The sequence below is a fragment of the Pseudopodoces humilis genome, chromosome 3, assembly GCF_049639895.1.
Source record: "Pseudopodoces humilis isolate 2021_Gansu_Grassland_sample_001 chromosome 3, ASM4963989v1, whole genome shotgun sequence".
NCBI lineage: Eukaryota > Metazoa > Chordata > Aves > Passeriformes > Paridae > Pseudopodoces > Pseudopodoces humilis.
In genome coordinates, this window is record NC_142202.1 from 51,009,425 (window position 1) to 51,024,580 (window position 15,156).

Below are 15,156 nucleotides of genomic sequence, written 5' to 3' on the forward strand. Positions count from 1 at the left end.
CCATTAAAAGTACCTGACACATCCACAATGTCTAATATTCTCTACAGAGCACGCACCTGGCTCCAGGAAAAAAATAAATTAAAATGCTGCATTCTTATAAAGCTTTGAAAATACTCCTTTTTAAATCAGGGTAATCATCTTTCTTCTCTTTGGATTACTTAAACCTATCAGAAACAGTTTAGCATCACACCCAGGAAAAAAACTGCTCACCTTCAGCTACTGGACATAAAGGAGTGTATTTTCCTTCAATGTTATTAATTATTTACCCTAACACTGCCACCAGCATCTGCTTGGGGATCTGCTTGCTCCCCCCTAACAGCAGCCCACTCTTCCTGGTCTAGCCATAGCATCATGTCTGACCAACAGAACGAGGCCACATTGGTTAGAAGGCGCTGAGAACAACTATGAGGGACCATTCAGTTACAAGGTGTGCCAAACCTGCTTTGGAGATGCTACCCAGCTAAGTTTAATTAGCCCTTCCCGGAACACATCACAAAACGGCACAGAAATGGTTTTATAAACTTCTGTTGATGCCTTTGGGCAATGACAAATGTGCTTTGCAAGCCTTGTGTGGGAAGTGTCACTGTTCTTAAATTCCTTGTCAAACCACATGAAGGACAATGAACAAATAACAGCACTAAACCAGAGGAGGAAAAGTTACCCCACAGTCACCATGGCTCAAATCAGACATCAGTCAGGCAGGAGATGAGACCTTTGGGATGAGCAGCACATGGCCACTGATCCCACACAGAGCGGCTAGCTGAGCATTGCCATGGAAGATTACCACAGACAGGTAATTTGTCTTTCAACCACAGCATTTACAAGTTTTTTGTATCTTCTCCAGCAACATTAGTTCATGCTCAGCTGGTGGGATGAGGCCTCACTGGTAATCTAATCAGTCCCCAGTACACTGAGATAGTTTCCAAGCAAATGCCAGCAGCTGCAGCCTAACAGCCACAAGCAGTGCATTGGGGAATTCGGCCTTTAAATTAGTAATTGTCAGGCCCCAGCCTGCCTGCCCGAGTAGAGAAGACACGAGGAGGCTGATTAAGTACCCTTATGCTGAGACTGGAGAGATGGCATCGTGGGGTTTCACATTTATTCGCTTCCAATGACTCCAAGTCAAAACTGGTCAGCTCATGTCAGGCGCTGCTTCTGTAACTGCTGTAATGGCAGGCACTGCTTGCAATCCAAAATTCAAGCTGTGCCTTTCCAATCATGCTTTATCTCTATAATCCAGACTCCACACTGCCGTGTATTACAGCACCAATTGAGACATAATTGGGATGAGCCACCTAAAGCATTTTCCTTATTAAAAAAAAAACCTACAACAACCCCTCTTCCCCAATTTCTGCTTAGGCTTAAGAACATCATCATTACTGTTTGACTTGCACTGCATGTTCTTAGAATAGATCACATCCAATCTACCTCTCAACTACTTATTAGTAATTTCGTAACAGTGCAACTCTTTGTGTCTCGTTCTGTACCCTCCAGTAGAGTTTGAAAAATGCTTTTTAGGGAGTTTTTTTGGAACAATATGTTAATTAAAACAAAGGCTCTGAGCCTCTCCCTTTCTTTTTAACTAGCCAATCTCTCTCAATCCCAGCTCTTTTGAGAGATACAAGGAAATATGAGCAAAATGTCATCTGTTGGTGGGACTAAGCCTTTAACATTGAAATACTGATTTTAGAAAAGCCAAACAGAAATATTTAATTGACTGACAAGAGACCGAGTTCTCTAAATCACTGCAGATTCCAGGTCCAGTCCTGCACTTCCTTTCATAGTAGACATATTTCTATTTGACCTTTCTTTTCTAAGAAAGCAAAGAGCTGCCCTTGGGCCTTCCTCCTACCTGCTGCCCCTTAGGCTTACAAACTGTAGCATGGGTCTTAGCTCTCCTTTCTAAAGAGAAATTAAGGGGAAGGCAGAGAAAATAAACTCAAGGTAGACCTTGAGGAGTTTTTTTAAGCCTCAGTCCAGTAAGCTTTCTTTGCACGTATCACATAATTTGTCACTACTGCACATACCCACCTGCAGGACAGTGCTGCTCAGAGTCAGGAGACAGACACCCCACAGGCCTGCTGAAGGAGATGCTCTACAGACCGTGATAATGTCAGTCTGGGGGTGACAGGACAGAAATCACTTCATGTCTACTCCAGCCTGCACCTGCTGCCAAACAGAACTGCTGCGCATCTGCTTAGAGTGGCTGCTGCTTCCACACAGCAAAAAAGTAAGAGGAAAAAAAAGAAGTTGCATGTATTTTTCTCAAGTTGTACTTTCAAGAAGATAAAGTAAGTATCATTAAATATCCTACTAGGTAATCTAATGCCAGATAAACACACTGGGCCAGGCCAGTGCAGTTTGCTTTTTGCTGTAGGATGTTTTATATCAATTAATCCACCTATGTCAAGGTTTTTATTTTTCACTCTAAGAAATCCAGTTCTATTCAAGACTTGCTACCATTATCTAAAAAGACTATGCATTTGGAGCAAAACTGCATAAAATATAGAACACAGCAAGTTTTGTACTCCTCTTGGATCCTCCAGCCTTGCTCCTATGAGGAGTGATTCCGGGCAGCGCAGGTGCATCCATTGGCACAGCAGGCAGACAAAGAAAGACAGCCACGTGCCAGCAGGGCTGCCTTCTGCAAATAACCAAACAAATTCAATACCAACTTGCACAGCAGTATTTTCCCAAATGTGCAGTCGCCATGCAAGACACAATCCTTTCTACTCAAGTCCCTCTCACTTTTAAATACAGTAATTTAGATGGGTGAAAAAACCCAGATTTATTGTAAAAATCAGATCACATCAACAAGCTCCAGGCACCCTATCATTCTAAGATTTGTCCTCTGCAGACACCACTCTGCCAGTTCATTTTCTCTTTTCCATCACTAAGTAGCCTCCACTCTACTCCACTGTCTCCCATATGGTTAACATGAATGTGGCAATTAATATGCAATTAATAAAATGGTGTGATCAACTGCTTTTGTTCACAGCAGCAGCTGGCCTGCACGGTAGAGAGCAATTAGACAAATTAAGACGTACCGCTTTTGTTTGCGGATGGCCTGACAGCATCGCTCATGCTTAAATGTCACTAAGCCTACTGGCATTTAGGATTATTTTAAGCGTATCTTTTTTTATTAACACTACAATGCTAGATTCATGTGCTACCAGCTCCAATGCCAGCAAAGTGCAAGTTAGCTTTATCCCCAAGATGTTTGCACAAGCAACTGAGAGCGGAAGAGAGAAGTGATGTATTTCAGAGAATGAGCACGTTTTGAGTATCACAGCCCATAGGATGGAGCACATGGCTCTGGATGGGTTAAAAAAAGCAGAGCTGATCTACAACTGTGTCCAAGCAGAGGTCTTGAAAAAATCTTGAAAATCAAGCAACACAGGCATTTGTCAATGATGGGTCCTTGGATTAGGGCAGGGAAACGATAGAGGGCCAAGAATCTGATTAAATCTATCAGACTTTTAATAACCATTTCCTTTAAAGGGTGTCCTTTCTGTGGAGTTTCACATTCTCCTTACCATGTTTCCTCTATAATCTGATCTGATTTTCTTACATCCCAAAATCATTTCTTGGCTTCACAAGCAGCTTGCATTAAGACCTGTGAACATACTGTACCCAGCATCCATAAACCCCAGCAGCTTTCATCAAATTAAGCACCGAAGAACCTACTCAGTGTACCATTAAGCACTATCCTCAGCCACAGCCTTTCCTATCTTGTTTCACATGTAGATTTGCACTTATGTTGTTCTACTTCCTTAACTACAGCAGATGCTTCCTTGCCCCAGTCACAAAGAACACTACGCAAAAGATGTCTCTGAACTAGTTTTTACACTCCTCCAGATGCACTTGAGTGGTGTTAATAAGCTCCATTCCAAAACCTCACCACCTCTTCCTTGTGCTCCTGAGTACTAGACATGGCTTCTTGTCTGCTCACAGGCAGAGAAGAATGAAATGTCCACCACCAGCACCTCCTTGCAACAGCAAGCTCAGGATACTCACACCTAACAGTGAGCAGTCAGGCTAGCCAAGTGTTTTCTTTCAGCAAGGAATCCCAGGAAGATCTTCATATTCATATTAGTGATTCACTTAAGTGTTTTACAACAACCCAACATTAACATCTTTTGACCCATCATATTCCAAGCTCTTCTACATCCCTCCCTTCATCCACGTAACTCCTGCATGAGAAGGCATAGGAGACTGAGAGCTGGACCTCCATGGACCATCCAGAAAAGGACAGGCAGGGAGGCTTATTTCCTATGGAACTTGCAGAGAATGTGCAGCACAGTGAGTAAGAAATGCAATACATGCACCAGAAGACCTGTTACTTATCCAAGACCCAAAGTAAGTTTGTCCAAATGGAGAAGTTCCCCTGCTTTGCAACATTACCATAGCTTGTTTCAGCCAAATGAACAAAACCTCCAAAAAAGCTCAGCCATAAGACAAAAAATCAAAAACATATAGAGAAAAGGGGGAGGGAGAAGAGAATTCCCCCATATTTTAGACATGCAATAAAAATTATACCAAATTTACTTCTTCTTTTCAAAACAAACCAGCTCCTGGCTTTATCTGGTGCAATCCAGTATGTCAGCTGTTATGGTATGAGCTGGACACAGCAGATAAAACTGGGAATGAGGGTGGTCAGTCATTTGCAGGAGGCTCTGTAAGTAGCTGTCCCAGCCATTCATCACATAGACTGAGTCCTTGTGTCACTTAGGGCATGAAAGGCCACAAAGGCTTGCTCAGTGCCCTGTACAGCCCAGAATTTGCAGAGATGGAAAGCAATTCAGCCTTTGTTTCACACTTTGCTAAAAGAGAAAGCAAAGAATGAATCCTCCCAGTTTGCAAAGATTCTGGCATCTTTTTTTTAGTATAAGATCCTTATACTGGGAAATTTAAATCTCATCGTTATTGAAGAGAAACCTGGAAAAAAGCCATAGCAAACAGTGGATAATAAAATAGCCAACTTGGTTCACAACATCCTATTAATTTATAAATAGATTTAGTTATTATTTCAAATGTTATTATTTTCACAAAACACAAATCACACAGACAGGTCTCAGCTTTACAGATATGAATAAAGAGGAAGAAAGCATTCTTTCATGAGCTAGCAGGCAACAAAACACTGAGAAAAAATCCCAATAACTGAAGCTACTGTTTAACAAACATTAAATGTAATCTGAAATTGCCACTGGCTTGCTCCTGCATCTGTAAAAGAAAGAAAAAACTCTCAAAATCCTTATCAAAACTTTATCATCACAAAAAGCCAGCAAGAGCGTACCAAACCTTTAAACTTCGCAAATTTGATAAAATATCAAGTGGCAATGGGAACTACAGGAGGCAGGTGATGCTCTAACCAGGAGTAGTTGACAGCCTCCCACAGCAGCAGGCACTGCCTGCAGCATCTCACTGCCTCATGTTTCCATTCAGTAGGCATTTAAACCAAACTAAACCAAGCCCCTGACATTTCTGCCAAACCTGGTCAGCGGAGTATCTCAGCTTAACTTTGCTGCAGGAAAACCAGTTCCACTGGAGTTTGTCTCCAAACAGTAATTGTCACAGTAATTGTGAATGAATACATGATGGTGACAGACCCAACACCACTGTAATACTGCTCTTCTGGCAGGCATACAGGCTGTTAAAGGATGTACTGCTGCACTCTGGCTAATTTTAATCCTACGTTGTCTATTTGCACTCAATCTGGCAGCAGAAGAACAGTATCACAGATGCTGGAACAAAGCTGAGCTGAAGAAGAACTTTCACTTCACAGTATGACTGATTTAACAGTTTCATCAGAATAATTGCTACAGCTTAGCAAACCCTAAAATGGCAACCTGATTATTATGGCTACTACATCACACAAGTATTTTGATTATTGATTTTTTGGTAGCAGGAGCACAAGGACTACTGCTGCAAACTACTGATATCCCATAAGTGAGGATGCCCCCCCAGCCCATGAGGAAGTTTAAATAATTTGACTGTATTATGTTTTCAAACAACCCTAACACTACTGGGAGCATTTTTTGTGGAGAGTATCAGCACTGTGAAACCTCTCCAAGTGCAGTTCTCATGATGCTAGATAAGGACCCCGAAGGGAGGCCTTTATCAACAGAGATAAAGCCCAGCCAATAATCCCCTGCTGTGCTCTGCAGCTATCATTTGACCTAGTCCCAGAAAGCACTTCCACTCTTAAACACTTTTGTTCCTTAAAATAAACATTAACAGAGTTTAAAGTGACAGTCTCCCTATGTCAAAGAGAAGTAGTACCTATCCCACCCATAACACTCTTAACTGATGGCTTAATTACTCTGCCATTCTTTTGTTTCTATGGACTGGGAACGAGTAAGAAAGGAGCCACTGGGGCAGAGCTTATGTCCCACATGTACACACTTGTACTGTGGTGGGATACCACCACTGAAGCACTAGAGGTTCTCCTGGGAAAAGTCAGGCCAGAAAGCAGGATGACTGATTTTTGTCATTCTCTATTTCACTGAAATAATTTCATGTGAACTCAAATTATTTGGAATTCAGAAAGAACAAATTAAATGTATGGGGTCACACCAGGTATCACCGAAACACAACATAAGGAATACAGCAATAAACTTGGTCTGAAACATGCTAAAGTTCATTGCTAAGGACCAAAAATTACATTAAATAGCTTTGTTAGATCACAAGTCAAAGAGTTTAATTGCTTATATAGGTGTTGTACTATAAATCAACTAAATGACACACACGATTTTCAGTTATCTTCTGAAAAGTTTAATAATTTCAATTCAGGTGCAGTTTAGAGAGAAGGGGATGCTTTCCCTACGGACAGCACAAAGAGAAAAAGGAGGCAGGCTGCAGTGAGGGAGCAGGGATTCCTGAAAGTCAGCGTCACAACTTTGTAGGAATGAACTAACCTGTCATCCAGCAAGAGAGACAAATCCAAAAATAGTCATACACACCCCCCAGGCTCTCTGGGGCAAGAAGGGCCATATCTTCATCCCTAAGAGCATCCCTGGAAGCTGCTTACTAGCTCAGGGCTTCCCTAGGTCTGACAGTGACTATATCGTTTTACTAAAGGAAGAATTCTCATTTTCCCTCTGAATGAACCAGAATAAACCTTGTGCTCAAAAATACAGAAATTCAGCAGAATATGTAGATTTTTCTTTCCGTGCAGTATAAAAAATTACTTCCTCTTGAAAAAGGCCTGAAACAATCATGTAGTAAATCACACTCCTCCTGCAGGAGGGAATATCAAATGAAGCTTGCTTAGTAATGAACGGAGAATATGGTCATTCATAAAACAAAATACAGGTGTTTTTGCTAATCAGTGTTAGCATCATGTGGCAAGATGGGCATTTTTCTGTTCCTGAGTATCTGAGCCATTGTCAGACAGTCAGTGTGAGACTAATGACGAAAAGAAAAATCAATACTGTTGTAAATATACTCATATACCTTTTTTTTTTTTTCTGAAAGACCTGGCACAAGATAGCCAGCCAGCTGGCTTTTGCAGGAAAAGCTTTCTTTGTCTTGTGAAATTTCTCCCCCATCACCCTTAAACAGAATTCTCTGAGCAACCATTCCACAAACAGCTGGGTGCCTTTGCTTAGGTGGCCAGAAAAGAAGGGAAGGCAACCATTAAGGCTAAAAACAAAACAGCTGAACATCACCATTGTCTGTCCTATTCTCTCTTTATTTCCCATCTGTATTTGCCAGTGAAACTTGAAACTATTCAGATTAAAAAATGAGAGTCATCACAATTCAGGAATTCTTTCTTCTCACATTCAGAGGGAAAATAACCCCAGACCAAAGTTTATTCAAAAGCAGACTGCTTTTTTAAATAAGTACTCATCAACTGCATTAAGCATCTTTTGAGTCTGTTAGACCTTTTTCTTATTCTTCCTGGCCTTTTTATCCACTGATTGTTCCTATGGCTTTCAATTAGAGTGCTACGTCAACAGCTCCACTCATCTAAAACAATCATTTTGCTGAAAAGGAGCATTATTGGAGTGAAAGCGAGTGCTCAAGACCTCTCAAACATAGACATATCACATGTACAAAACAGTGCCATCCCGTATCAACTTAGCAGCCCCATCAGATACAATATTTACATACAGTGTCCTGAAGGGGAAATACATTATTTTTTTAAGAAAACTGTTCCAAATGTCTTCATCCTCTAAAAGAGAAATAAGAGTATTTTCCTTATGTATATATATGTTTATGTTTGCTTTATTTTATTTTCTCAATAATGACAACACGACACTAAATGACCAAAATAGCTAAGAAACAGCAACTGATCTTACTTGGCCAAAAGGAGTCGTCGTCTTTGCTCAGAAACTTTTTCTTGAGGCGCCCAGGCAGCCTGGTGTGAGCGTTGCCCATTTTGCTGGAATACAGCGGGATGAGTTCCTCCTCCTCCTCATCGCTGCAGCTGGGCTGCCACTTGCTCCTGCCGAGGCACCCGACCATCGGGTCGGCGGGCAGGCAGTGCACATAGGCGATCATTGTGGGATGCTGCTCTCAAGGATGTCCCTGCTGTCCCCAATGGCTAGTTCCGAGCAGAAGGGAGTGGCCTGCTTATAACCCTTGAGTGGACGCATTCAAAAGGATGTGGAGGAAAACATTTTTCTCCTCCTTCGCATTTAGCTAAGCTAAGCTACTTGGATATCCTGAAAACTGTTTGGAATAGGATTCTGTACGTACTTGAAAAAGAAGGAAAACAGCAACAACAAAAAAAAATCAAGCACCTGGTTAAGCAGCCCCCTGTAGCCACTGGCTGCTCTGTTCCTGCCCTCCTCCCGCCCGCAGCTCACAGCCACAAGCAGGAAAAGACAGGCTGCAGAGAGCTGGGAAACCCAGTCACCTGCCACAGACCTCGGCCTACCCCCTTTCTGCTTCCTCTCCAGTCTGTGGCTTCTCTTAAGCCTTATCCCCGATTATGCACCACTCTCTGAACAACAGGTACGACAGCCACACACAGATGGCCATATCCAAGAAGCTTACTTAAAGCTAAGTTACTATAATTGCCGTGACACTGGCAGCTACAGAACCGTAACTGGGCAGGAACCTGACAAGAACAAAAACACATACCTTCTAGAATGCAAAAGCAGGAAAAAATATACAGACTAAAGAAAAAATAGCAAAGTGTTGTGATTTCAGTATTTGGATTTTATTAAAGAAGCTCCCTTTCAAAGTTAGAACCATAATGATTGATAGCAAAAGAAGACGGTATCTTCCAGGTTACACTACAACTGGATTGATGCTGAACACAAAGCACAAGCAGTTATTGGCTTGCCTGTAGCACTCCATAAATACATACATCCTCACAATACCTCTAGAGGTATTCCTATTTAAAGATGAATACATAGTCTCAAAGGGATTTAGTAACCTGCCCACACAGTGGAAAAACCAGGATTAAAGTCGAGGTATTCTCAGTTCTTTAGCCTCATCCACAAGTCACTAGTCCATGGCATCTCTCCCAAATACTGCACTAAGCAAGTTTCCATGCTGCTAACAGCGTCAACCCCAATCTCCCATACTGTTCTTCTCTGGGATTCAGGAAGAGTGCCTTTCCTGGGCCTTTGGATTGACTGTAATAGCACAGTCAGATTGGGAAATGTCACCTGAAGAGAGCACTCTGCATGAACTGCTGTATTCAGCAATTTTTAAAGTTTTATGTTGTTTGAAAGACTATATAAGAGAATATTTGTTTTTAAAAAGGGGAAGACATCAAAACCCTGAGTAAAGTACAACAAAGAACAATTCTTAGTCTGCTTCCTTAACTGTTCTTTATAAATGCTTTGGTTGCAGCCCATACCATTCATGAAAGTAGCTGCTCTATATATTGGAACACAACAGCAAAATGTAAGCATTTACACATATTAAAAAAGGCTTTGTGTTCTGTTTGGTTGAGAGCTACAACAAACTTTTGGTCAGGAAGAGAAAACAACCCAAGCCCACTGTTTAACAACACCACAACACAGATGCACATCTCCTCCTTCCCCCTGACACACACACACACACATCTCCTGCTGCCGCCTGGGCTGGCAGCCGCAGCCTGGGAGCAGGGTGTACACACCAGCTGCCCACAGGCATTGCACCAGCGTGGCATCAGCCTCCAGACACACAACACACACAGCACCATCCAGCATAAACTGTCTGCAACACTGACTCAACAGCGCTGCCCAAGTGTAGAAAGTTTATGAAAAACTGGCTAGTTCGGTGGGGGGAGGTTGTTTGTTTGGGTTTTTTCGTTTAACATCCTGTTACTTTGCACAGCAGCCTGAGCAAATAATTTTTATTATAAAGCCTTTCATAAACATCTCACATGCCTGATTCTCAGCAAACTTGCAAGTAGATGAAAACAGGTCTTGTAACAAACTGTGCCAGATGTCTTTTAACAAATACGGATGAAACAAGCCCTGCCTGCAATTTTATGTTTTTTGACAACAATTTTAATTATCTGCAAAAAAATGGATGGAAAGGGGGAAATGTACCAACAACAAGGGCAATAGCTGTTGCTGGCTTGTCCATATAGATAGCAGAAACTCACTGGCAAACACTGAACGCTGGCAAACAGGCCTTTGAGGCAAATACAAATTTACAAAGCCAAGTACATTTACTCATCAGACTATGAGAAAGACAAACTGTGATTAACACTAGCAGAGCTCAATTCACTCATCAACCATGCTGATACTCTTGTGTCTGCCAGAATAAATGAATGTCTAGACAGTCCTCCTGGGTGAAATGAAACCCCAAGAGTGCTGTCAGGGAACCAGCTCATAAGGAGGCCCTGTTACTGCCTCCCTAATGGGACAGTACCTCTACAACCAACTTGTCTAGCCACCATGCCTGCTGTCTCACCCTTTCAATTCCCTGTAATTATCAGGGCCCTGAGAAGAGTCACTGCCATAGATGCAACGCACAAAACTTCAGAGCATCACCAGGCTTTTGATAAAAGCGTGTATTGAAACTTGCATTTATTTTTCCTGCAGACAGGAACAGTGTATTTTGTTACGTAAGAATACAAGTGGATTTCAGGTATGGGTGTTTTTGTCGTTTATTTTTATCATTTTAACAAATCAAATATCAAATTACATTTTCTAAAGGATACTGTCTGATGTTTGCATGCAGTCTTTCTAACTCTACACAATCATGTTATCTGACATAAAAGTTCAGTGTTGATCTACACACCAAGCCATTATTAGGTAACATGCAATACAAACACTGGAGCAAGAAGACAGGGGCAACCAAGTCAGTGTTCAGCAGACTCCCATGCTCCCAAACACTTATCAAGATGGCATAGGATAACATATTGCCCTGGAGTCCCAATGACATTTACCATGCACTTCTCTAGAGTAGACATACTCAATTATCCATGTGTCCAATGCATGCTCACGAAGTAATGCTGATGCACAATAATGGGATCATGGCTGAAATCCAGTTTAACAAGTATATTTACCATATGGTAGGCATTAATGTCCCCACAAGTTTTTTTACTTGAAGAATAAATCTTTTCTTCCCTGAAGCCTGAAAGACTTTGGTAACATAAATGATAAATTATTTGTTGATGGTTATAGTCTCGGCTATTAGCAAATGTAAAACCATAAAGAGCTGCCGAGATTTACCATTATCATGTGAGAAAGACACTGTGTACAATGCCTCTTCATCTCCCCCCACAAATCCTATAAAAACCCCCTAATTTCTTTATGCTATGTCTATATGGAGCAAGAGCCTCTCTAAGTTTGATAAAGTCAAAATTTTATCACAAAACTTTTGATTAATCTTTACTTATTCTACTGCAGCTGTAGCACAGCTTTATTTTTTCAGATACACAAAAGTGAGGCTGTTCATTTTTCTCAGCCTTGAGCTATCATTTATGTAAGATTTCCCAAATTTAACGTTTTATTTCCTTTATTATTCTTTTTCATGCCTTTTAAAAACGGAACTATTAGTAATGCTAGTATGAATGCTCTGAGCAGGCTATTACACATGCTTACTAATCTTTATCAGCACATTTTTGCTAAATGTCTTGGGTTGCAATGTGAGATATAACCAAATGTATGTATCCTATTACCTGTTAAATCTGTTAAAACCAGGTGGGGCAGTGTTCTTTATCTCCTCCACTACCTGTCCTCCTCCAGGGGGATCTCTTCTGCTCATGGGCCATTGAGTCTCACAGCATGACTGATAAAATTCCATCATCCCAGGGTGAGATGCTCCACCCAAGGGGAGGAGCCAAGCATTCCTACCTGGATATAGTCTGAGATTGGGAACACCACAGGCAGCCCTCTCCACTGGATTCCCAGAGGAAGACTGGAAACATCTACACCACCACTGGACCTTCAGAGGAAAACTACACCCTCCCACAGGATCATTGCTTCAACAGGACCACGTCTGTCACTGCAGGAAGACTGCAGCCACCATTTAATCTGACTGCTACCAACACCCTGACCAACAGGGTGTCAGGTTGTATTCTGACTCTGTCAGTGGGTTTTGTACTACTGCATTTTTATTTTAATTTTCCTAGTAAAGAACTGTTATTCCTATTCCCATATCTTTGCCTAAGAACCCCTTGATTTCAAGATTATAATAATTCAGAGGGGTAGTTTTACATTTTTCCATTTCAAGGGAGGTTCCTGCCTTCCTTAGCAGACACCTGTCTTTTCAAACCAGGGCACTAAACCAACTCCTTACACTCGTGCTCTATTAGAGAGAGCTTGAATGATTACATTATTGAATAATTACAGAAAATGCAATCAATATCGTATTATATTGGAAATGTTTGGTTTGACAAAAAAGATAATTTAGAGTTTGACAGACTCACAACTCTGTGACTAACTCAGGGATTACAAGAAATGAAATTATAAAGAAAAAACAACCAAAGAAAACATTATCCCTTTTATTAGACAAGCATATCTTGTCCTGAGCTCTGAGAACAGCAATGATACTGATGAGTATTACACATAGGAGTTTTAAAAATATATAGGATACATCTATTGGGAACTCAGGAGATATGGAATCACAAAGAATTATCATGTGAGCCCTACTCTGGCATTAAGATAATCTTTATAAATATGCTATGTAAGGAATTATATCATCAGTCTTTATGCACGATTTGTAGATACTCTGGATAGAAAGTAATATGCACCGTGTCATGAAGTAACAGCACTTTTATGGACACCTTGCACAACAAAACCATCAAATGAAGTAATTACCAGCAGCCAAACTAGAAATTAAAGACAGCTCATAGAAATCCACAGGGATAAACTTTGCCCTAATTAGACATGGATTCTATTTTTAGCAGGGATGAATTGATGTGTTCTCGGCTTTTTGGATGAGCAGCTGGAGCTTTCAAATTGTATTTAAATAGTTATTTTTTAAAGAAACGGGAAAAAATAAATTAAACATATTTAATTGGACCACACAGCATTAACTAAGCCTCAAAAAACACTCTCAAAGAGAAGTATCTTCCTTTTACTGATGGACAGCTCAAGACACCGCAAGAATCAGGATATGTCTGTCATGGTGGAGCACCCCAGCATCCTTTAGAACTGGAAATGGCCAGATTGGACATGGAATGTCCTGCTCTCCTGCCCTGTGCATGTACTTTCCTCTTTCCTGTACACATAGCATGTGAGGAGTCTTAACTCATGTTACTTAAACATAAATACAGCAGACAAAAGCTAAAGAATTTCAAAACAAAGAGGAAAAAAGCCCCACCTTGAGGTACTATAAATCTGCTTTTTAACTGAATATGAATCTCTCAAACAGGAAGTGAGCAGGAGGTATCAGCATTACAGTGTTTAAAGCAAGCCCAGCATCTGAGGACCTTGTACAATACCAACAGGCATCAGGGTGCAAGGAGGATGAAAGGGACCCAGGGAGGCAGAGATGTACACAAAGCTTTGTGATGTTCCAAAAAGCTCTCCATTTGGCCATATTCACATTCTCCATCATTAGCTCTGTCCCCTACTACTTTCATGGATGTATTTTTATCATATTCTTGTGATCACGCAGCACCTACGAGCTTTTAGGTCTTTTTTAGGTCAAGGATGTAAGTAGTAAGTCATGTGCAGCTTAAAGAGCTTGACTGGCATGGAAGCTAAAAGCAGTCCTAATAAGTAAATATGCTTTGTAAAAAGCTACAGCAAGCGTCACTAACAACTGCATACCCTCTGTACTGGAGGCAAATCCCTGAATGATGGGGCATTTGTCTAGCTTAATTCCTGTTACCCACATAGCCAGATTCAAGGTGTCATCCCTAGGCAACCTCAGCCCTCTACGACACCGAATCTGCAAACCATTGTATAGCAAGCACCTGTAAAACATAACAAAAACCAACAATAAAACCAAACACAATCATTAGTACAAGGATCATTAGGAATCTGTGTACCTGTATTTCCTCTGCTGCACCAATTCTGAATATACCCATTATCTCCTCTTTCATATCTTAATTTAATTTTTCCTTTGCTGTTATGTAATAGCCCTCTGTAATTATTTTTAATTCAGTAAGTATTTTGATATACAGCACATAATACACTAGACAAGAGAAACATTCTTAGTATTTCATTATTTGCAGTCCTAAAATATTTTAAAATACAGTTATGTGTTCAAATTACTTATCTCTACTTTCAATTAGAAAACCTTCTTAAGAGCAACAAGCAATACTGTATGTTGATATTAACTCTTAATCACTGCTTTGCAATATTTAAACAAGAAAGAAATTAGAACCAGGTATATAAGCAGCAGGTAACTCAGAAAAGCCTTCCTATGCCTTTCTGGTTTAGTTCTGCTGCCATACAAAAAGAAAGATAAAGTACTTTGGTTGGTGCATTCTGTGAACTGGAGCACCTTTGGGAAGGGGGTGACACGTCTGGGGCAGAAGATAGGGCTGTTAGTGAAATGGAAGCAACTAGACACTACGGTTCATAGTTGAAACAAGTTATTCTTGCTGCCTTGCTCTAGTAGTTGAGTCCCACACTTCTCTGATCCTTCTGAAAACACAGAGCAAAAGATGATGCTGCCAAAAGCCAGGGGAGAAGGCGGTTTCCAGACTGGAGCCACAATGGATGGCAGTGACAGCAACGCTGGTACACCCACACACTCTAAGCAAAGGAGTCACATTCACCAGCTTATTTTACAGTTCATATTAAA

At 40.9% G+C, this 15,156-nt stretch overlaps 1 protein-coding gene across 8 annotated transcripts in view; it reads right to left on the minus strand.

Moving 5' to 3' along the window:
* Nucleotides 1-15,156, minus strand: part of NHSL1 (NHS like 1) — a 183,901-nt gene that overhangs the window by 66,203 nt on the left and 102,542 nt on the right. The window contains exon 1 of one of the 8 annotated variants that reach the window (XM_088052588.1): nucleotides 8,304-8,391. The exons of the other annotated variants lie outside the window; for them this stretch is intronic. Coding sequence (XP_087908714.1) covers nucleotides 8,304-8,382 — 79 coding nt within the window. The 5' untranslated portion in view covers nucleotides 8,383-8,391. Of the gene's footprint in view, nucleotides 1-8,303; nucleotides 8,392-15,156 lie in introns of those variants that run through there. 8 annotated transcript variants of the gene reach the window in all.